Raw genomic sequence first — 24,841 nt, forward strand, 5'->3', positions numbered from 1 at the left:
ACCGTGCTGAAAATAAACAACAGTGCAGTGGATATGTGATTCAGATCATAAGACAAAGTGCTCATGTGCATATAAATCGCATCCAACTGCATCTAGTAATGTGATGACAGTTTGTGTAATATATATATATATATATATATATATATATATATATATATATATATATATATATATATATATAGTGTCGGAATATGTCGTAAATGACCGTGCTGAAAATAAACACTGCAGGGGATATGTGATTCAGATCATAAGACAAAGTGCTCATGTGCATATAAATCGCATCCAACTGCATCTCTAGTAACATGATAAAACTTTGTGTAATTTAGGAACAATAAAAAGTGTGATCCAAGACGTGCTGGGGTGTCTTCACTCGAGTGCCCCCTTAGGTAGTAATCGCTCACCTTGGGGCGTGTGACTTTGCGATTAAGCTAAGTCAAAGCACGCATGTGAACCACCTCTTGGCTTTTTAGAATGTCAGGCTCCTGGGTTCCTCGGCATAGTTATTCGGGATATGTGAAAGGAAAAACTCGATAGTGCAATGATGTTTTAAACAATTTATTTCACTAAAGCAAAGATCCCCATCTGGGGTACTCATATATATCAGGTGCGTCAGTGCACCATTCTATGATGAACATGTAGCAGATTATTCCAGGGTGGTATCGGGATAAGAGCGTCCTCCTTAGCTTACAGGATGTCTTGTTGTGCCGTCCTGACCCCTCCCCCTGAAGCAGATATGATATCCCTGTATCGACACTAGTTAGGGAGGGGCCAGGACGGCATGACAAGACATCTTGTAAGCTAAGGAGGACGCTCGTATCATCCCGATACCACCCTGGTATAATCTGCTACATGTTCATCATAGAATACAGGGTCACACAATTGTTGGCCAAAAATTACGAACGTGAGAACGCGGTGACTTACAACACGTACGACGAGCCGAGAAAAAGGAAGTTCAATAGCCAGTGCGGCTCCTTATGCTTGATTCAGAGCATGCATGAACTTTTGTGCAAAGGAATTGTGTACACAAGATCGGACTTTCCAACAACAACTTTTGTTGTCGGAAAATTTGAGACCCTGCTCTCAAACATTTGTGTGCGGAAATTCCGACAGCAAATGTTCGATAGAGCATACACACGGTCGGACTTTCCGTCGACAAGCTCACATCGAGCATTTCCCGTCAGAAAGTCCGATCGTGTGTATGCGGCATTTTGCTCTGTACTCGTGTGCAAGAGCTCTAACTGTGTTCTAATGAAGAATAAAGTGTATATAAACCGAATTCACCAAAGGAAAATTATAGATGAAATAGTGGCGCTTATCCCCAGGTGGGGAGATGCCAGACACTCTTATCCAGCCAGTGTGCTGAATACAGACGTGACTACAGAAAAAGTGAAAAAACATATATTGCTAAATATCCCAAAAAGTAAAAATTAATATTAAATAAAATAAATTATTCAATAAATTCAATATGAGCTAATATAAATTATAACACTCAGTGAAAGTGATATACAAATATATAAATCCAAGAAAAAATATATAATGAAAATTGAACACAGTAAATATCTATAAAGTCCAGAAACCAATCAATCGTGAAAAATAATCCTGAAAATATTTGAAGAAAGTCCAAAAAAAGTGAGGGTGACTCCAAAACTGCTCAGCTGTGTTTTCAAACATCCACCACAACTCTGTGACGTGAATCCACTACCTGCTGAAATTCAAACTCACCAGCTGTTAAGGCCTCTCACTCTCGTGTTTGGCCTGACAGAGCCTCTAACCCACTTACATGGGGGTTAACATGCGAGCATACACCTCCACTGCTTCATAGGAACACCACTTTTCTCAGGTTGGTAGTATGACATAAAAATAAAAGAAGCTCCAATAGTGTAATCTCGTTTAAAAGATTTAATCACATATAAAACAACTTGTAATGAACTCACATTTAAAATAAAATAACAAGCAAGTCACTTCACGGCAAATGGAGAACTCCCACAGCACAGCAAGCAATAGCAACTGAAATAACAACAGGCAGGCCACGGCGGACCCAGGAGGTGTGTGTGCTCACGTTCATCTCACCCATCCGCAGCACTCGTCCCTTCACTGGAGCTCCGCTCTGTCCCCCTTCACTCCCTCCTCTAGTACTCGTGTGAGATCGCCGTGTAGCCACGCCCCGACATGTTTCATCATAAAGATTTAATCATGGGGTTGGCTAACCGGCGAATCAATCAAACTATTTAACCACACCAGAATTAGAGTGGGCGGGTGCAATTCACTCAGCATTCACACACTTCCTGTGTCTCCGTGTGTGCAATCTATAGCCCTTCTCTTCATTCTGGTTCACAGTTCTATATTGAATATATTTCAATCAATATTTAAAAGGTATTTTACAGATAAATGCGTGGCGATCAGCTTAACAATATCCCTTCCCTCTACATTAGAACGCTAACCATCATACCAAGGGGTTATTACTTCCCAGATGTTTCTCACAAAGGTTGAATTGTCTTAAAACGAATCATTTCTACCCCACATTAGAAGTCAGTACAATATATCCACATTCATAATGAATATACATAGTGAAAAATATTCTTGTGAAAAATATTAAAAATAGAATAAAGAATAGGATAAAAGTAAAAAATGAAATTAAAAATTACAAAAAAAAAATAAAAAGTCAAAATTAAAAAAAAATAAACAATAAATAAAAAATAAAATAAAAAATAATAATAAAAAAAATAATAAAATAATAAAAAAAGGAGAAAATAGTGATAGGAAACTACACAATAAATAATAATTCCTAGTGAAAAACATGCATGTATATAGACATCTGCATATACAAATATACATGCATGTAGGTGTAAGCATAAAAGACATAAGTACAGTGTAAATCATAATATGAAATTATAAGTGTGCAATCATATTTAAATATGAACTACTACATTATATCATACACGTCTCTCAATTTCCCCATGTGTGTCTCTCGTGAAAAGTGACCATTGCAAATCCGTGATATCACTATTTAATTAATGTGTATAATATATGTATGTGCAAACTGCATTCTAATATCTCAACAATAATGAAAAAATTATATAAATAATTTGTGGATATCTCAACAATAGTGAAAAAATTGTGGATGGACCAATAATGTACCCATTATGTGTCCCCCTGACTTCTAAACTCTGCCCATGTGTTTAACATAGTTAACTGTTACTGATGAAGCAGTTGAGGTCCAGTTCTATGTTCATACCTCTAGGAAACAAACATTTTAGGAGGAAGATCCATCGAGTTTCTCTCTGAGAGAGATCCCTAACCCGATTGGATCCTCTCCAGGACTGATAAACTACATCCACACCACAGAATTGTAAAAGACTTGGGTCCTGATTGTGTTTCTCCTTGAAGTGGAGAGACACACTGTGGTATTGGAAACCCTTTTGGATGTTAGCTAAATGTTCTGCGATTCGCACTCTCAGTAATCTCTTCGTGCGGCCCACATAAAACAGCCTGCACGGGCACCATAAAAGATAGACTACATAAGAGGAATTGCATGTTATAAATTCTCTAATCCTGAACAGTTCATTATCCGCATTAGTAATTTGAGTCACACCCCAGGTGTCTATCCTTGCACAGAATGTGCCAGTGTCTCTTAAAGATCATCTCCACATCCCTGTACTGGTGATGGAAACCCGAGATGAATCCTAGCTGATGTTGATTAGTTGGTGCTATACAATCTCTCTCTTTCAAACATTCTTCCCTAGGGATGTTAGCTACCTCCTGGATGATATTATTCAAAGCATCTCCTTTATACCCCTTTTGCAGGAACCTTTCTTTCAGAATGTTCGCTTGGATGGCATATGTGTCTAAGTCAAAACAATTTCGTCGAACTCTGAGCATCTGCCCCTTTGGTATATTTTTTATCCAATTCGGATGATGTCCACTCCTAATGGATAAATAGCTGTTCCAGTTTGTCATTTTGAAATAGACCTTTGTACTGATGGTATTATTAATCTTAAAATCACATCCAGAAAATTTACTGAGGTATCACTAATGACATGATCCAACCGAATATTGTTCGAGTTGTTAAGGAAAGAGATGAAATCAATTGCAGATTCCCTTGATCCCTCCCAGATGAGCAGGAGATCATCAGTAAATCTACGATAAAATCGCAGCTGGGCGGGTTTTGGGTTAAACACCCGTCTATCTTCCCACTCTGCCAGAAATAAGTTGGCTAGGCTGGGAGCATATTTGGCTCCCATCGCCACGCCAACCTTCTGGGAGAAAAAATGTCCGTCATACCGGAAGTAGTTGTGGGTCATGCAAAAATCTAAAGCATGACCCACAAACACCTTCTGTACATGAGGGATATCATCCCTCTTACTCAGGGCCCAGTTCAAAGCCAGTGCCGCATCCTCGTGCTGGATAATAGTGTACAGTGAGGCCACATCGGCCGTCACTAAATACACTTCTGAGGTCGGGTCAAATAAATAATAAAGTGTACCACAAGATTTTCACAAGAACAAGACACTCTACCTGTTAGATTTTTGGATAAGATTGGCAGCAAAGCATCCTGAAAATTAACTTAAATTTTGGCAACTTTACTACAATGTAAAATTACGTAATACTCTTTAAAGGTTGCAGTCTGTTCCTGTAGATCTTGATATTGTAACCAGATATGTGCATGCGGCGTCTCCTGATTACACACTGTTGTGGATTGGGTGGCCAGGTTCAAAGGGAAAATCCCATATTCAGTATCGTGCTGAGTGGTTCTCGAGTTCACACATGCATTCGGGGGTTTGATTCCTGATTGAAGTTGTAAACTTACTGAAAACGCTCCAGATTTCTTTCAGTGCTACATTTCTGAATAATGAAAACATCAGTTTCCTTTTTAGCAGCTAATCTGAAAATATACAGAATAAATATGAATCAGTGGAGCTTGACAGTGCTTGAATTGAATAAAATGTGTTTGCTTGCTATTCCAATGTATGTCTTATATAGAACATATTTTACGGTATATGGTAATGATATAGTTGAAAATTGATCAGTCCTGATGGCCTATCTCATTTGGTGAGGCCCCAAAATACCAGAACAGTACAAATATCCCTCAGATGACTCCTTTCTGTAGACAGTCTGAGGCATTTAGTAGAAGGCATGGCGAGTTTTTTGAAGTTGTAACTTTTTGGAAAATTAAGAAATTAAATAAAATTTGTTTTCATGCACCACTTTTTTTTCTTTTACACACAGTGCAGTAATGTTGTCATATGATTGGTGGGGCGGTGATAAGGCTTAATGGCTGATGACATTATGTAAAAAGAATATGTGAATCATTTTTTATTCAATTTTTTGTAAACTTTTTTTTTTTTTTTTACATTTTTTTCTTACATCCTGTCATCAAAGTGGCTCAGTGTCACCATAGTGAAACTGTACTACTCTGTGAGGGCGATCAGTGATTTTTTTGTTACACTGTTATTGCCTACACAGTGATGATCACTGTATAAGCGATAGTTTTAACTGTCATGAATGGGTTAATCATTTATGAACAGCTTACTTTTGGTTGTGATTGACTAAGCTAATCACATGGTACAGGTAGCCAGGTACCATGTGTTTGCTTTGGGCCAATCACAGATCACAATAGTAAGCAAGCCATTCATGACAGGTTGTTTGTTCTCATGTGATATCTGTGACTAATCATAGCAATCACATGATAACCCAGAGAATGAGAAGGGGAAGCACTCCTGATGCCACATCCGCAAATTCAGGGAGATAGGAAAGGGTACTAATTAAGTAACCAAAATTGGACTTTTAAGGCATGGAAACAATGGAGAGGCAACAGAAAAAATATAATAATCATAATATTTATTGAAAGAAATTCATAATATATCACACTGTTCAAAAAAGTTAAAAACATGGAAAAATGATTTTGTACAGTGAGCCCTTGTGCGTCTACGCGTTTCGCCGTGAGGATTCTTCAGGACACGATCAAGGTTCAAAGGCGTAACATATACAAGAAAATCTCACTATCTTGAAAGGACTAGGCCTCCTGTACAAGTTTGTAGTAGCCAGAAGATTTCCAAAACACATAGGATATTTATGGCAAACAGTATGTAGCCTTTAGACAATTCTACAGCAGGGGCAAAAGTGCAGCTTGTGTTCAAGGGTGAAAGTGACCACCAAAACAATGACACTGGAAAAACCGGGATCCAGAGGGGAAAAAGGCAAACCTTTAAGCAAAGCTAGTGGCGTGTAATACTTTCCAAACTAGCGTGCACTGCATGAAAGTTGGACAGGATAGATGTGCCCCTGGGAGACAGCTGGGTGCTGTACACTGTATTATGGTAGGTCCAGATAAGGCTGTATTGTTCAACTGCACTGTAGTCTGCAGGGAGGGCAGGACCTATCTGTGTTTTTGGCAGAGGTGCTTGAATCACAAGAAAGGTTTCAATGACTCATAAATCTTTGACAGCTGAAATAGTTCACATATATGCTTTTGCTGTGTATAGCGATGTGGTCAGACATTTATATTCACTTTTCACACTATCAAACACACAAAAGAACAGATTTAGAATGTGAACAATGTAGTCTGTTTTAAAAGGTCATTAAATACTTTTGAGTGCCGTTGTGATGTGTAGTCTACCATACAGAAGGCCGTAGGATCAGGAATCTGTGAAAATAAAGTAGGTGTTGGAAGACAAAGTATTCTAGAGATTGGAACACTAGGGTAAATATTTGAGCTGTAGTTCATTGATATATACCAGCCCTGCGTATGGTGCTACGGGATAGATGAGCATTCTGTTGGGGATTTGCTGTTATTCTTATTACCAGAGTGTTTGTTTTATTGGAGGTTTAAATTAATGTGATTGTGTGGTCAACTCTGCAAATTATGATTGCTGTTTGTTTCCTGAGTGTCCAAGATGCAGACACATTCATACAGTGCAGTGTGTGTGTAAATGATGTTTTGGCCAGAGGACTGAAGTGCTCGGAAACTGCCAGCGATACATGATATTTGTCCCTGCTGCTTATATTCCATAAGTTTTTAGCATTGCCTTAAAAAACTGACAATTAATCAGCTCCTCTGGTGTGTCCTGGCAGCTCTCTGGCCCATATGTGGATTAAGTCAGCGCTTGTGTCTACGCGTCTCCTAAAAACACGACAGGTTGAAAGATTTCAACAAACAAGCCCTGCTTTAATCCTCAGCTTAGTTAGCAGCTAGTGTTCCCCAAATATATCTCCACTAAAAACAGAATGCTCAGTCTTATTTACTGACAAATTTTGCTTTTTAGGTGTAGCATAAGCTGGCAGGACATAGAGGAGAAGATTTATGTGCCAGAACAGAGTCTAGAACTAATCCATCTTCTTTCTGCGGATAAAAGCATTTTATTCCAGGCGCATAAAGAGATTCCTCCATTTAAAGCAGAGGTAAAAGAACAAACAGAGCCTGTGTGCAGTATGCCAGGTGCTAGATCTCATATTAGATTACCAGAGATGTGTTTCAGGCTAATCACTATCGGAGCATTACTTGCAAACCTGTGGTTTTTGTATTAGCATTTTGCTGTCAGACTGTCTTTTTTTCTACTCCAGTGGAACGTAAACCGTCTGCAGATTATACAACAGAGCTAGTAACTGTTTTCCATTTTATTGATAATGCTTGCCTGTATGACCTTGTCAGAGGAAAACATGAATGTCTTATGAACACTTTGCTATGGACTCATTGAGCTCTGATTAGTATTGGATACAGTAGACTTTTGCTTTGGAGTGGGCCGGAGATATTTTTATAATACAGGATTTATATAGCGCCACCAGATTGTGAAGCACTTTACACAATGAAAGGAGACCGTACCATTACAATACAATTCAAGACAAAAGGGTTAGGAAGTCCCTGCTCATGAGAACATTTACATCTAGAGGGAGAAGAAGGTATACAAACAGTAATAACTTTGAGGGATGAGCTGATGGAGAAGCAAAAGTACAGCTTTTTAGGTGGAGGCAGGATAGGCTTCCCTAAAGAGATGAGTTTGAGGGTTTGATACTTTACTCAGGCTGTGTATCTGTGATATATTTGTTTTCATTATTTGTATAAATTCATTATTATATAAAAAGTTTTATCATTTACCTACATGTGTTTAGTTTCAAGAATAAATAGGGCATGAAATCTACATTTTATTTTATTTATATATATATATAATATACAGTATCTCACAAAAGTGATTACACCCCTCACATTTTTGTAAATATTTTATTCTATCTTTTCATGTGACAACACTAAAGAAATTACACTTTGCTACAATGTAAAGTAGTGAGTGTACAGCTTGTATAACAGTGTAAATTTGCTGTCCCCTCAAAATAACTCAACACACAGCCATTAATGTCTAAACTGCTGGAAACAAAAGTGAGTACGCACTTTTGTGAGATATTGTACATACATTCGGGTAGGTTGATAACAAAAAATAGTTCTTTGGCATCCCTGGTTGTGTGCTTTTTGTCGAGAAACACCTTGCTTTGTGTGTGTATATAGTGGACACCAGTGGCAAAATTTGTCAGCCATAGTTCTTCTGTTCCGTCCACCTTGGGGTTGGGGGGCTCCTATAGAAAAGTTGTGAAAGCTTTTGATTCACTGTATTTGATTAAAGTAGATCTATAAATTGGGCCTCTTAGTGAAGTTAACCTAATGCAGCTTTCTGTTTTGGTGTTGTAACAATGCTGCACTGCTCCTGAATTAAGAGCAGTGTTGCCACTCATGTTGGCTATACTTGCTTTCACAACAGTGGTATGAAAAAATGTTGCAGGGTGCATTCCTGTCACCTTTGTCACTGCTGATTCACAAGCCTGTAGCTTGTAAATCAGCACCTGGGCACACCTAGTATTGCCTACTGTTTAGTGGATTGGTAGCACTGCCTATATTTCTGAAACCCTCCCACTGTTAGCTGCAGAGTCCTGGGAGGAGAAGCGAGATGTGGGACACAGATTTAAATATTTGTTTCACCTTGGGAAGGTGGTTGATGTTTTTGTTTGCTTTATGAGGCTTGTGTACCTGAAATGGACCAAAAGACGCACAGGGCTCCTGTGCAAATTCACACCGAAGCTGCATCAGAGATATGTGAACCGGCTCCATAGAGAGCCGGTCACAATCTCCTGCTATTGCAAATTGAATGCAGGGATTCCACATCCAATTTGAAATAGTGGAACCCAGCCTGAAGGAATCAAACTGAATATTTAATAAAAAGGCTTAAACTACGATTATTTATAATGGAACATTTTTAGCTTGATCCACTTTTCTGTTTGGTCCTTTATTCTATTGGATGATCTACAGGGAAGGTTAGGAGGTAGGAAGGGGTGGGCTAGTTCAGCCCTCAAAAGTGCGAGTGTTTTTTGGGGGCTGGCGAGGAAGGGTTGCCTGGGAGCGGGGGGGGGGGGGGGGGGCAAGCACCGCCGAGAGGCGGGAGCCATTCTCCCAGCGATCGGAAGGGGAAGAGGGCCGCCGCCCAGATGATCAGAGCGCGGGGAACATAACAGCTTTCATTTCAATAGCTGTGTATTCCCTGCGGCACACTGTCACATACAGCCCTTCCTCTTTGTCTGGGCACTTTAATAGATGGATCACCCGATCTGTCTATCAAAGTTCCCCGGACAAGGGGGAGGGGCTGTATGTGGGGAAAACACAGCTATTGAAATGAAAGTTGTTATGTTCCCTGTGCTCTAATCATCTGAGTGGTGGCTCTCCTCTCTCTTTCCTTGCACAGGTAGGCTGCATTGGTGGATACATGTGAAAAAGAGGGGATAGGTATGGCGCTGCTCTTATTAAGAGGTGACCTACAACCTCTAAATACTTGAGGGATGTGTGTCACAGCTGCATTTAGTGCAAAAAGTGACAATAAAAGTGCAGAAAATAAATATTTGTATATTCACAAAAATCCACAAAAAAATCCTACTGTGTAAACTTCCTAACCGCTTATATATAATATATATTTTTATGTTCAAATGAAAATAAAATAAACACAATCCTGTGCAAAACCTGCAATTCAAAGTGACATTTCTGTGCAAACAAATCCAACATATAAGACTGGTGTGTATTGTTGCTGTGAAACCGGGTTCAGAAATATGCATATACCGTCCTTAAACTCTGGTGTATAAAAAAAAAAGTCCAATAAAGTCACAATGTGCTCCTTCAAATTGTTCTGTGCTTCTTGGAAAACTGCCCCATAAGAAACACACTCACCGCTATTATTCACCCCACAGGGAGGTATTTCACCTTCACAGTATGAGCCACTGTGTAGCCTGTGGAGTGGGAGGAAACTTCCTTTCCTGTGTTCTCCAAGTGCCTCCTTGTCTGTAATGTAAGTGGTCTCACTGTTAACCTCTTAGATGTTGCCCACATGTAGAGAGGAAAGGGACTCCATAGTGTGATACCGTACAAATATCCAAAAATGTATTAATAGTACTGATGGGTACTCACATTTAATAAAAATCATTAAAAGCGAAAACAGTGTTTAAAAACGCTCCACGGCTCGAAACCGGAAGTGATGCAATGACGCTGTATAGTTCCACCCTACGCGTTTCGTCAATGGGGGCATCATCTGAACCCAGTTTCACACCAACAATATACACCAGTCATATATGTTGGATTTTTTTGCACAGAAATGTCACTTTGAATTGCAGGTTTTGCACAGGATTGTGTTTATTTTATTTTCATTTGAACATAAAAATATGTATTATATATAAGCGGTTAGGAAGTTTACACAGTAGGATTTTTTTGTGGGTTTTTGTGACTATACAAATATTTATTTTCTGCACTTTTATTGTCACTTTTTGCACTAAGTGCACCTGTGACACACACCCCTCAAGTATTTAGAGGTTGTAGGTCACCTCTTAATAAGAGCAGCGCCATACCTATCCCCTCTTTTTCACATTTCTCCTATATTTACTTTAGGGTTAATTTATTTATAGAGGCTGTAGCTCCTCATTTTTCATTTTCACCATAAGCGTGGGGGTCTAACAATTTTTTCACTATTGGTGGATACAGGCTGCATTGGTGGATACAGGCTGCATTGGTGGATACAAGCTGCATTGGTGGCACAGGCTGCATTGGTGGCACAGGCTGCATTGGTGGCACAGGCTGCATTGGTGGCACAGGCTGCATTTGTGGACACAGGCTGCATTGGCGGATGCAGGCTGCATTGGTGGCGAGTAAGCCTTGAGGCCTGGCTAGTAGCTCAGGACTGGAAATTTTGAACCCTGGGCTAGTTGACTAGATCAGTATCTTTCTGTCTGTTATGGTAATTGTATTGTATGTTATATATGTTACTCTGGTTGAACTAGACATTTAGTCATCCATATTTTAAAAACCAAAAAGCGAGTAGCTTGCCACACAAAAATCTTCATTACTGTGATGTCAAATTGGAGGCATCAGTATTGAATTGTAACGCCTGGTCCAAAACTGTGCTAAACAGACCTGAAATCTGGATTGTAATATGTTTTAATGTCTGCTGCCCCAATGAAAAAGGGTGAAATCTGTTTTTTTTTCTTTTACATTTTTGCTTCAAGCACATGTATTTTTTCCAAACTTCTGTTTTTTCAGTGCATGCAATAAAACGATTTATTGGATCTGAAAGAACAGGAGTCATGTGTTAGTTATTAAGCCTTCTTCTTTCCTGTGTTCAATACATCTTTGTTTTGTTTTTCATTTGTTACCAAGATTATTATTTGTAGTTCTGTTAAGTGTTCCCAGTCAAGTTGATGTCTGCATGCAAAGTACGGAACGAAACATATTAATGACTCTGCATTAAAGCTGTACCAGGAAATCACAAGGAATGTTGGGATTCTGAATAGAGCTCTTCATCACGTTATCACAGATCCTACTTAAATGTGATGTCGCAAATTCATTTCCTTGTGTGCTGTTTTACATGAGTGCATTTTAAGAATTTTTAATAACTTCTTCCCACAACAAAATTATTTTTATAAATGCGCCTCCCGTCTCTTTAATTGTACTGTATTTGTGGTTTCCAAGACTTGTGACCACTATATGAGTGGCCACCAAGACTTACAACCCTACACTTTGAAATTGATACTACTGTGCAGCCTAGTATTTCGTTATACTGATTTCGTTGTACCCAAGATCTGCAGACCTTTACACTTAAAACGTTTTTTTATTGCACATCTAGGCATTATATTGTACCAATGGTTCACTATTGCCCTGTACACGCGGTCAGATTTTCTGACGGAAAAAGTGCGATCGGATTGTGTTGTCTGAAATTCCGATCGTGTGTGGGCTCCATCTGACTTTTTCTATCGGAATTTCTGACACACAAAGTTTAGGAGCAGGCTATAAAATTTTCCGTCAACAAAATCTGATCAGTTAAATTTTAAATTCCGATCATGTGTACACAAATCCAACGCACAAAGTGGCACGCATGCTCAGAATAAATTAAGAGAAGAAAGCTATTGGCTACTGCCACATTTATAGTCCCGACGTACGTGTTTTACGTCACCGTGTTCAGACCGATCGGATTTTCCGACAACTTTGTTTGTATGTGTGTATGCAAGACAATATGTGAGTATGTGTGTATGCAAGACAAGTTTGAGCCAACATCCGTCAGAAAAAATCCATGGATTTTGTTGTCGGATTGTCCGATCAATGTGCAATCGTGTGTACAGGGCATAAGAGTTGCTTGGTGTTTATGACCATTAACCAATGTATGACCATTAACTCAGTTTGACATTGCTTGAAACAGCTTGTTTTGTTTTCTAGAACTTTTGCCAGCATTATACACTTCCAGGTATAAAGTTTAACAGAGGCTGTTTAATAGATGTGTATTAAAAATATTTAAAATCAACTTGTAGTTGAAAGTCATTTTTTTTTTTTAATACCTTGTGCTGATCTACTTTTTCATTTTCTCTAACTGGAAAGGTTTGGGAACGTCATCAGTACGTATATTATTATTTAGACCATCTATATTGGCCAATTTTGCTCCAAAATATAGTTTACATTTTAGTGTCTGTTTCAGAATAGCACATTGCCTCTCCTTTCATGCATGACTCACGGTTTTTAAGGTGGCAATACAACAAATAAGATAGTGAAGATATGTATAGCAGGATATCTGTGCTAAACTCAATAGATAAACAAAACGGTGCATATATATAAATATGTCAAATATATGTTTAAAAAAGACGGTGCTGCATCTAAAAAAAACCTGAATATTCAGTCCATAAACGTGTACAACTAATAAAGATGCGCAATCCAAAAAATCAAATGAGGAGGCATATATAAATGCCAACATGTGCTATAATGAATTAATGTGCTTAAAAATGCTGAGATGAAAATAAAAAATAATAATGATAAAACAGTAGTGCAAAAAGTGCTTGACCCAATGTGAACAACCAGGACGAACTTCTGAGAAGAACAAATGATTTTTCTGTTCATCAAATGTAAGTAAAACAGCGCCGCTTACCAGATGTGATGGATCTCAAATTATAGAGATCGGATAGGCACACACAGGAAGGTTCACTTGGCCAAAAGAGTTGTATCCACTGACTTTTCCAATAGCGGGCTCCCTCCTCCTGTAGCAGCTTTTCTCTTCTGAAATACTCCTCTCAGAGCCTTCTAGTAAGATAGATTCCTCCAAGGGATGTATTTTTGAAATGAAAAGAAGAGGCTGCATGGTGCAGTACTCGGATTTAAAAAGTATCTATTCTTAAAACATCGGAGGCACTGACATCCAAACAAAACAGCATTCAGTGTATTCAAACCAGCCGCGGCTCATGCCAGCCAGCTGGTGCCTGGTGACGTCGAGATCTGCAGCTCCACCCGACGCGTTTCCCCATACAAGGCTTCGACTGTGAAAACAATCTATCTTGCAAGAAGGCTGTGAGTGGAGTATTTCAGCAGAGAAAAGTCTCTACAGGAGGAGGGATCCCGCTATTTGAAAAGTCGGTGGATACAACTCTTTTGGCCAAGTGATCCTTCCTGTGTGTGCCTATCTGGTCTCTATAATTTGAGATCCATCACATCTGAAAAGTGCCGGTGTTTTACTTACTTTTGATGAACAGAAAAATCGTTTGTCGTTCTGAGAAGTTCGTCCTGGTTGTTCACATTGGGTCAAGCACTTTTTGGACTACACTGTTTTATCATTATTATTTTTTTATTTTCATCTCAGCATTTTAAGTAAATTAATTCATTATAGCTTATGTTGCCATTTGATTTTTTGGATTGCGCATCTTAATTAGTTGTACAAAATACAACAAATAAAAAAATGTAATGATTAAAGGATCTGTAGAATAACATCTACTATGAACTAGAAGAGATTTTTGGAAGCTCTGGGGTTTTTTTATGGCTGTACTATGTGATATTATCCTAACATATAGAGCATATATGATCAGGGAAACAAGCAATGGTGTTACAGTTTAAAGACTTAGAGCCTGTCACCCTGTTTTTGTTTTCTCCAGGTGGCTTTTGCATTCCAATACTAGAGAAATGAAAAAAACACTTAGGCCCCTTTCACACGGAAGGATAGAATGGTGCTTTTAGCTGCGGATTTTCTAATTTTCTACCGCAGCTAAAAGCACACAATGCTTTCCTAAGGCCCCATTCACACACTGCGTTTAGCTGCGAATTAGATACATGCGGTTCTGTGTGGATAGAAAAAATAGAATTGACTGCGTCCAGGAGCGATTTAGTGCAGCTATCCGCACATAACCGCAGGTAATCGCAGTGCACTGTGTCAGCTGCGGATAACAGCACCGAGCTGCTCATCGGGAAAGGAAAAATTATTTTTCCTTTCCCAATGAGCAACAAGCACGGGGATCCGACTCGGATCCCTGCCAATGCCCGGCACTGTATGGTATGAATCTTGAGGGGGAACTCCACGCCAAATTTTTAATAAAAAAATGGCATGGGTTCCCCTGCAGGGACATACCAGGCCCTTCGGTCTGGTATGGATTTTAAGAGGAATCCCTATGCCGAAAAAACGGCGTGGGGTCCCCCCAAAATCCATACCAGACCCTTATCCGAGCACGCAGCCTGGTCGGTCAGGAAAGGGGGTGGGGACGGGTGAGCGCCCCCCCTCCTGAGCCGTACCAGGCCGCATGCCCTCAACATGGGGGGTGGGTGCTTTGGGGAGGGGGCCCCATGTTGATGAGGACAAGGGCCTCTTCCCGACAACCCTGGCCGTTAATTGTCGGGGTCTGAGGGCGGAGGGCTTATCGGAATCCGGGAGCCCCCTTTAATAAGGGGGCCCCCAGATCCCGTCCCCCCACCCTATGTGAATGAGTATGGGGTACATGGTACCCCTACCCATTCACCTAGTGAAAAAGTGTCAATAAAAAAAAACACTACACAGATTTTTAAAGTAATTTATTAGACAGCTTCGGGGGTCCTCTTTCGGCTTCGGGGGTCCTCTTTCAGCTTCGGGGGTCCTCCTCCGGCTTCGGGGGTCTTCTTCCGACTTCGGGGGTCTCTCCGGTTCTTTTCCGCGCTCTCTGGGTCTTCTGCTGGGCTCCTCCGCTATCTTCTGCTCTTTTGCCGTTCATTTGCTAGCGGAGGAGCCCGGTCTGCTGCCTTCTGCCTTCTTCCCTCTTCTTCCGATGTTGACACAACGCTCTCTCCAGCTGGAATGCACTCTAGGCGCTCCGCTCTGACTTATATAGGCGGTGACCCCGCCCCTTATGCCGTCACAGTCCCTGGGCATGCTGGGACTGTGACGTTGTCGGGGGCGTGCTCAACATCACTAAAACAATAGGAAAACAAAAAAAATTATTTCAGCAGGAATAGAGGTACAGTAGATTATCGCCAAATGATGACACTTGTTGCAGCAACAGCTGTCTGAGCTGAGATTACCCTAACTTTTGGGAGATTTCCTTTCACTTCCTGTTAGGTCTGCAGGGCAGGAAATAAAGAGAAATAGCCCCTATGTGACACAGATGCCAGGAAGAAAACTGGCAGAGATTGTAACAATTCTCTATTTTATCCAAAAATATCTAAAAATAAAGTTTTGGTGGAGCACTTTAACTTGTCTGTTTACAAAGAAAAGCCTATACAGTATGTGAACATGAAAACAGAAATCTTTTGATTTGTATAGTGTAGATTACGATACAAATCTCAGCCGGTTCCTGCTGAGATTCGAACCATTTATGGCTGGCTTTACTCAAAGACGTTTTGATTAACCATTAAAGTGTATCTAAACCTAAAAACAAAAATGTGATATATTGCAGCTTACTAGTTCATAGATACTGCTTTTTTTTTTTTTTTTTCTTTTAGCCTTTTTCTCATTATTTTCACCTGATACTCCTGTGAATAACACATTTCAGTCCCTTCATGTCTACACCCATTTCTCCGTTGTTCCTATGGAGAGAGCCATGGTTATCACATACAGTGGATTTCAAACATGTCTGCCTTTGTTCATCTCCATTACATCGGGTCAATGTGATTTGTTGATATTTATACTCTTTTCAAGCTGAAGTTCAGGAATATTAAAAATTCTGCCTTGTTGTGAGGCTGCCCTTGGACTGCACAAGTTCAAAACAGTCATGCTTACCCAGTCCTCAACTCCCACAGGCACTCAAAACCAGTCCCCACAGCCTCTTTTCCCCTGCACTCTGATGCCCTCTGACGCCATCAACTCCAATGCAGGGCCCATAGCCCTGCATTGCACAGGAGGACACTGAGGACCAATCCACTGCTGCAACATTAGGAATGTTTTTCCCATGTCCTAGTCATAAACAAGCATCTAAAGCCTAGTACACAGGGGCCGAATGTCAGGAGTCATTGGCCGGTTTAATAGAAACCGGCTGACATTCGGCCTGCGTGTATGGCAGCCGGTCCAACAGAAGCCGTTCAGCCGGCTTCCATATAAGGGAAGTGACCAAAAACCAAACCAGACCAGCTCCGGATCACTGCTCTCAGCTAATGGCCGGAGTGTTCTGGCGTCCCCCTGTCAGAACACCATAGCACAGCAAGATAAAAAAACTGACAGCTCATGTTGGAGCAGCTGTACTAACAATTCGGTGTTAGTACAGCAGCTCTGACCTGAGCTGGTAGCTTTTTTCTCTCGCTGTGCTATTGTGTACGAGGCTTAATCCTTGCAGTGTTGACTCAGCTCCACTACATAAGCTAATTTTTACTTTTCCTGGAGTTGGGCTTCAAGCTCACAGAAAGTGACAAAGACTCTGCATTTCTGGCAAGATCATCAGGTATTTTCTGTGCTTTCTGGTAATGCTCTTAGCCGAAAAAAAATGCAGCCACTGCATCTAAGGACTGGCAAGCTGCAGGTATTGTAAATTTTTTAGGGTTAGACATGCTTTAGGTCACATGCACACAGGACGTTTTAACCCCTTTGTGTCCAATACAGTGCCTTAATGTACCCAGGAGGCACAGATGCAGCATCCAGCCCCACTGCCTGCAGCCTGTCAAATTCTGAGACAGGCTGAAATGCGCTGCAGCTGGTACTGTACTCATATGCCTTCAGTATCCCTGAACACATACAGTCCTAAAAGCAACAGTCACTCAATACAGTGTACAGCCACAGCATATTTCAGCTTGTCAAAGACTTTGGCAAGCTGTTGGCAACTGAACTGGAAGCTACTCCTGTACCTCCCGAAACAATGGGATTGGACACACAGGGGCTAAAGACCTGGTGTGCATATGGCCTTAACAGTACATTGTTTCCTGTTCTATTCACCAAATCACTGGTGTACCTATTAGAATGCATTTAAATGGTTATTAGTAAACCACCTCTGACCCTGAAGTTTAGAAGGCAGCCTTTGTACTGGCCCAAGGTCACAAATGGGAACCAGTGACACAGAAGAGTACATTTGGATTTCTTGCAGATTACTAAAGTAATTGTTTACATTAACCAATTATTTTATTGTGAGCACAAAGCTCAGTTTACTTGGCAGGTATTTCTTACATTTCCAGGTTTGCCTGCAAATCCGAAGATAATTATAGGGGATTCCATTTTGAAATGCTGTCTAAACTTACTTTTATTGATACAAACACATTATCAAAGAATGTGTAAATGTAAAATAACTGCACCAGTATCCTAAACCATGACCCAGCAGCAGCTTTTCAGTGAGATTCTAATACAGTGCTAAAAAGTGTTCAAAAACAAGCTACGTTCAAATTGCATAACATATAAACACATATAAAAAAAAATAATAAAAAATGAATAAACCGAAGAAAAATAATCTAACTATGGATGTGCCAATAGCCAATTTAGATCAAACCAGTGAAAATAAGTCCAATAACATAAATAACCCAATAAAAGTGCTCAGTAATGCCGATGGATATTCACCACAATCCAACACCTTGGAAAGTGATATCATGACTTAACACCACCACCAAAGGCTGAAAAAGGGCTTGCTTACCAGATCAAATAGACCTCTCATTACAAAAGGTCAGAAACGCCTGTGGCTCCAAACCTAGACAGGCCCTTTTAAATTCAGTAGGCCTTCTAGACAAGGGAAGTCAATCCTCCTCATAAGGGCGATCATAACGGTTCCTCAAGATAAAGAAGACTCCCCATAGTGTAAAATCCTCAGAGCTTTATTGAACTTAGAAGTTGCACTTAAAAGATGTGTAATGTAAAAACGCCTTAATTCGTATGCGTAGGCCAGCACACATACACTCGTGTCCCAGGAAGGCGGGTTTTTGTAACAGTGACACCAGCGCGTCGGTCCTCCCTACGCATTTCATCATACGTTTGACATCATCCAGGTGCCCCTAAATTGGCTTTTGGCACATCTATATTTTTTTAGATAATTTTTCTTCAGTTTATTCATTTTTTTATATGTGTTTATATGTTATGCAATTTGAGTGCAGCTTATTTTTGAACAACATTATCAAAGAACCTTGTAGTACGTTACCAGATTTTTACAATGCACCTTTTTATTATTATAATTTTTTTATTAAATGTGTGTGTATAGCTCATTGATGAAGAGCGTTTTTCTTTGTCCTTCTCTTGTAGGCTCGGAAGTTGGATATATATTTTGAATATGAAGAGAAGTTGATGAGCAAGTCATCGTTGGACAAATCTCTTCTGGACATAATCTCTGACCCGGATGGTGAGCTTGTCTTGCTTATATCCCTGCTGGGGAGGCATAGAATTAATTTGTAGGGTAATGCCAGTTATGGGTGGTTTGTTTTGTTATTGTTCCTGACGCTGCCCTTCAGGCCTTGGCTGTGAAGCCAGCATACTCAACACCTCATTGATTTCAAATGTCTCCAGCCTCACAGCATGTCCCAGGGAAGCTGCTGGCAGGGAAAGTACCACACATCTCTGTACATGGCACAGTCCCACAAATCTGACTGCACATATATGTGACTACACTGCAAGACTTTATTGCTTATTCAGTGTGCTTTTCTAAGCAAGACTTGAAGAAGCTATTATATTTACATACTTCTCTCTGCATCTACAAAGTTCTATTTAGTATTATTTTTTTTAATATTACTAACAACATATTCTAGTATGTCCATACAAATCTTTGGGAGCATATTGGTTTGAGACTGAGAAGGTGACTGCAAGCACTACATCAAAGAATCCAGAGATAGCTATTGAGTGCTAACATCAAGTGCAAAGACTCGTACTAGAAGAATGATAACTCCACTAAACCAGTAAAGGGTATTAAAGTGGGACTAAACTCTCCTTATCCTTTACAGCCAAGGAAGCTGTCACATTAGCCTCTGTTTGATCTGTAGTTGCCTTGGTGCTGCACATCCAACCAGTTATTACACCAGCATATCATCTGAGTACACAGCATACAGTCCATTGGTACATGAAAATAGCGCCACAATTACTGCAGCTGGAGGTAACTGATTTACATAAAAAAGCATCAAGTAAAGTCTGAGAGGAGCAGCGCACTCAATAAGGAACACTCAGTCTGATTACAAGATCCACACACAGGTGCCTGGGCTCAGTGTGTCCATACACACCAAAACAAGATAAATGGATGGATTGAGCCGGCAAGACTGTCTGTATAACAGTTTATTGGTGACTGGTTACAGAGGAGTGACAATAAAACAAAAAAGCTAATGCATTTCGGCAAGAGCCTTAGTCGTGGCTACAAGACTCTAAGCGATAAGACACTAGAATAAGGGTGTAAAAAATGTGTCAATATTAGCCTCCTTGGTGCCTCTCCACACACATATACACACACATTCCATTTTATGTGTGTAGACTACGTGATACCCTGTTGACCACGTGCAGAGGCTTTGGAAGGAAAGGTACATGTGTCTAAATCATATAAGGTATACCTTATGCTAGGCTTCAGAGTTGGGTGAGGAATGTTGCAAACTTCACTTTTCTGCAGGAATTGTGTTCAAACATGTTTTAGTTCTTCTTTAAGTTTTATTTTCATGGATATTGAGTTTGAGGAATTTGCAATAATTTGTCTCAGTTTGATGAATCCTATTCTAGAAGCTCTCTCTTTAACATTTTAAAAAGACCTCCTCCTCCACTTCATTTCTCATGCAGACAGGCAGTACGACTTATAGGTCAGTTCCAATCAATGGAATCCTGGATAACCATCTTAAGCTTAAAATCCACAATCGGTAATAATACATTTTCATCAGGTTTTACTTTGTACCATATATGCATAAGGGTTATGTCCTTAAATATTTTAGGCCAGTTTTGGGAGTTAACCAGGCAACTTTTGGTTTGCTTGGGAGGTTTGGTATACCCAGTGGGAAATCCCCGAATCCCGAGCATAGAGTCATAAGTCTATTAAAGTCTATGGGAAGCTAATTGTAATTTTTTTCTTACCTTTTTCAAGGTTAGTTTGGAAACTTTTGTTAAAAAGGCATAGATAGCTAGGCATTGCCATGGGGTACATGTACCAATGCAAAAATAAACTGAAAAAATACCATTCAGTGGGGGGACCAGCTTTAATGTGTCTTAAAAGGCAACATTAAAAGTAAACTAATCCTTTAAAGGGGTTGTAAAGTCAAAAGGTTTTTCATCTTAATGCATTCTATGTATTAAGATAAAAAGCCTTCTGTGTGCAGCAGCCCCCCTAATACTTACCCAAGCCCATCTCTGTACAGCGATATCCACGAGTGTTTCGGCCATCTGAGACTCTCCCTCCTGATTGGCTGAGACACAGCAGCGGTGCCATTGGCTCCCGCTGCTGTCAATCAAAGTCGGCTAGCCAAGCAGGAGAGAGAGAGGACAGGGCCAGTCTGCGGCTTCGTGTCTGAATGGACACAGGGAGCTGTGACTCGGCTTGTGTGTCCCTATAGCAAGCTGCTTGCTTTGGATGCACTCAGCAGGAGGGAGGGGCCAGGATCACAGAAGAGGAACCTGAGAAAAGGAGTGAAAATCAACTGCACAGAGGAGGTAAGTATAATTGTTATTTTATTAAATTTACACTGTTATACAAGCTGTACACCCACTACTTTACATTGTAGCAAAGTATCATTTCTTCAGTGTTGTCACATTAAAAGATATAATAAAATATTTACAAAAATGTGAGGGGTGTACTCACTTTTGTGAAACACTGTGTGTGTGTGTATATATATATATATATATATATATATATATATATATATGTGTATATATATATATATATATATATATATATATATATATATATATATTATATCACCCCAATGCCTAGGAGGAGCATGTGAAAGTAAACATAACTTGTACCACATATGTGAGGTTTTGCTGCAAACGCCAAAGTAAGAGCAGTAATTGTAGGGTAGTGATGGCGAACCTTGGCACCCCAGATGTTTTGGAACTTCATTTCCCATGATGCTCATGCACTCTGCAGTGTAGTTGAGCATCATGGAAAATGTAGTTCCAAAACATCTGGGGTGCCAAGGTTCGCCATCACTGTTCTAGGGCCATGGTTAACTCTAAAGTGATAACCTGTAAAGACTTTTAAAGTGTCACCTATGGAGAATTTTGGGTACCATTTTTTTGCGATTTCACGGGCGTGTGTAATTTAAAAGCTTGACACATTTGGTATCTGTTTACTTGATGCAACCATATCGTTTGTAGTTTACCAAACACTCTGGTGCAATATTTTTGTTAATTTTACTTTATTTTTTTCTGAAAATCTGTGTTTGATAAACAGCTGCACAAATATCCTGTGACATAAAAAAATTGCAATTGTCACTATGTTATTCTACAGAGGCTCTGCTTGAAGTTACAGAATTGTATCAACAAAAGCGGCATTAAAAATGTAAAAAGTGTGGGGTTCCCTTTAATATTTATACCAGACCAACAAGTATCCTCCTGAAGCATACAAGACCACATACTTTTCAACTTCAGGAGTGGTTGAGGGGGGCCAGGGGTCAAAGCTTCTCTCTCCCCAGAGGATGGATCAGGAAAGTTTGGGGTGGAGACCTTTTGGAATCTGGAAGTCTTCTTTATAATAAGCGGGCCACCAGATATCAGCCCCTTCCCCCCTTAGTTCCCAAATCCCTGCCCCCCCCCCCAAATATATAGAAATGCAAATAAACACACGTTACAAAGTCCTCTAATGAAAATTCGCTAAAAATGTAGGCAATGTCCCCTGATGTAAATCATCAATCACATTTTGCAGCAATTTAGATCCATATTTGGTTAGTGAAGAAACTCAGGATCCACAGATGTTTTGTTTACAAACACCAGACAGCTGGGGATTTGTCATTTTGCTGTGGTAGTGTGGCGGAGCAAGATCATCAGGTGGTGGGTCATTGTGGTGGTGGGGAAACATCACTGGGCAGCAGGTCATCAAGATTAATGTTGGATCTACATTACCGGATGGTGTGTTTGACAATGGATATGTTTTGGGAGACCATTGTTATAAAATTATTTTCCTATTTATTTAATTTCTGTTTTTAGGGGGAACCAGATGTATGGATGAGGCCTTTGCCGCTAAACATGGTGCATTGGAAGAGGGGAAGGGAGAAGACTTGTCCTCCACACCTTAAAAAGTTACCCACCCAATGTTGACAGGCATATATAGCCTGGTATGGTTCAGGAGGGGGGAGTAGGATGCATGCTCACTGCCCTCTCTTTCCTGGCCATCCAAGCTGCATGCCTGGCCTTCTCAGAATTTCAGTGCTATTTTTTTTTTTTTTTTTTCATTTTTTTGTCTTTAATGTGGACTGTCCTTTGAATGTATATACACCATATCCGGTCACATGCCTTTCAACATTGGGAGAGCACTTTGTAGAGAGGGAGGCCAGGATGCCTGGCTGGTTTGTTTACGAACAGGAGCCAGCCAGGTATCTGTCATTTAGCTTTGGGAGTTCTACCACTGCCAAATGACAGATCGCAGAAAGGTTTGTTTGCAAACTGCAGTGACCCGAATTTGTATCTCATCCCTACTTTCTCTAAAGAATTCAGGTCTGGTGACTTTGTTATAATATTGCGCTCAGCAGGCTCTGCCCCATGAGGTCAGTATTCTCTATAAAGGGCTTATGGCATGTACATAGACTATAGTGAGTGTGAAAACAGCTATTTCTGTAGGTTTATGTTTTTTTACATCTTATGTAACTCCTGGAGAATCTGTAATGTTAATTTCCAACCACAGCCCCTAAAGGGTTACTAAACCCTTGTTTGTTCTTTAAAAAATAAAAAAAAAGTCATACTTGCCTCCACTGTGCAGTTGGTTTTGCACAGAGTGGCCCTGATCCTCCTCTTCTGGGATCCCTCAGCGACGCGCATGGTTCCTTTTCTTCTCGAGTGCCCCGTCTGAAAAGCGCTCTCCTTCAGGACACCCATGTGGGCGCGCTGACGTGTCCTGCTGTTACATCTATTGACACAGACAGCAGGATTCAGCCCCACATCATTGGATTTGATTGACAGCAGTTGAAGCCAATGGCTGCGCTGCTATCAATCTAACCAATCTGGACACGAGACACCGGGTAGAGCTGGTGTGCTTGTCCCCGGGGTGAGAAAGAACGGGTTCAGGTAAGTAAAACGGGGTGGGGGGGGCTGCTGCATTGCATGACAGAAGGTTTTTAACCTGTTGCATAGGATGCATTAAAGTGAAAAAACACAAGGGTTTTTACAACCCCTTTAAGAAAAATTTAGAATAGATAAATTATGAAAAATCTTAACTGTTTTTCTGTTAACTGAGCGTTTAATTTTGATATATGAAGTCTTTTTAACTAAATGTACAGACCAAAATTCTTCTGAACATAGAAACTATTGATATGCCTAATTTAATAAAAAATCATCTCCATTTTTCTTAGCACCTTTTAATTAGACAGAGTCCTGCCCTTCTGTATAAACTTACTCTCCTGATTCCAGTAAGTGTCTGGCACATTTCTCACATATGTCAGTGCTTCCCAAAACCCAAATACATTTCTGCAGAAATCAACACCTTAAAAAGCATCACCTTAAGGTTGGTTCTCTGTGCTCATATCCTCTGCTGAAATTTCTTTTCACCATCTAAATACTTTTCATAAAGACCTTTTTTTATAATGGTCTTAAAGTCTCAGTGAACCCTTATAGCAATATGTGATATTACAGCTGGCCCAGAGTGAGCCAAAGAAAGGTATAGTCCCATTCATATAGTGCCTTGAAAAAGTATTCATACCCCATGACATTTTCCACATTTTGTCATGTTACAACCAAAAACGTAAATGTATTTTATTTGGGATTTTATGTGATAGACCAACACAAAGTGGCACATAATTGTGAAGTGGAAGGAAAATGATAAATGGTTTTCAATTTCTTTTAGAAATAAATATATGAAAAGTGTAGCGTGCATTTGTATTCAGCCCCCTTTACTCTGATACCCCTAACTAAAATCTAGTGGAAGCAAGTGCCATCAGAAGTCACCTAATTAGTAAATAGAGTCCACCTGTGTGTAATTTAATCTCAGTATAAATACAGCTGTTCTGTGAAGCCCTGAGAGATTTGTTAGATAACCTTAGTGA

General features: G+C 40.1%; 1 protein-coding gene across 1 annotated transcript in view; it reads left to right on the top strand.

Annotated features, from left to right (window-relative positions):
• SCFD1 (sec1 family domain containing 1) overlaps nt 1-24,841 on the top strand; it is a 275,000-nt gene that overhangs the window by 168,158 nt on the left and 82,001 nt on the right. The window contains exon 15 of the mRNA XM_073609415.1: nt 18,933-19,029. Within this exon, the coding sequence (XP_073465516.1) occupies nt 18,933-19,029 (97 nt within the window). The remainder of the gene's footprint in view (nt 1-18,932; nt 19,030-24,841) is intronic.

Source organism: Aquarana catesbeiana, linkage group LG13 (assembly GCF_042186555.1).
Source record: "Aquarana catesbeiana isolate 2022-GZ linkage group LG13, ASM4218655v1, whole genome shotgun sequence".
Lineage (NCBI taxonomy): Eukaryota > Metazoa > Chordata > Amphibia > Anura > Ranidae > Aquarana > Aquarana catesbeiana.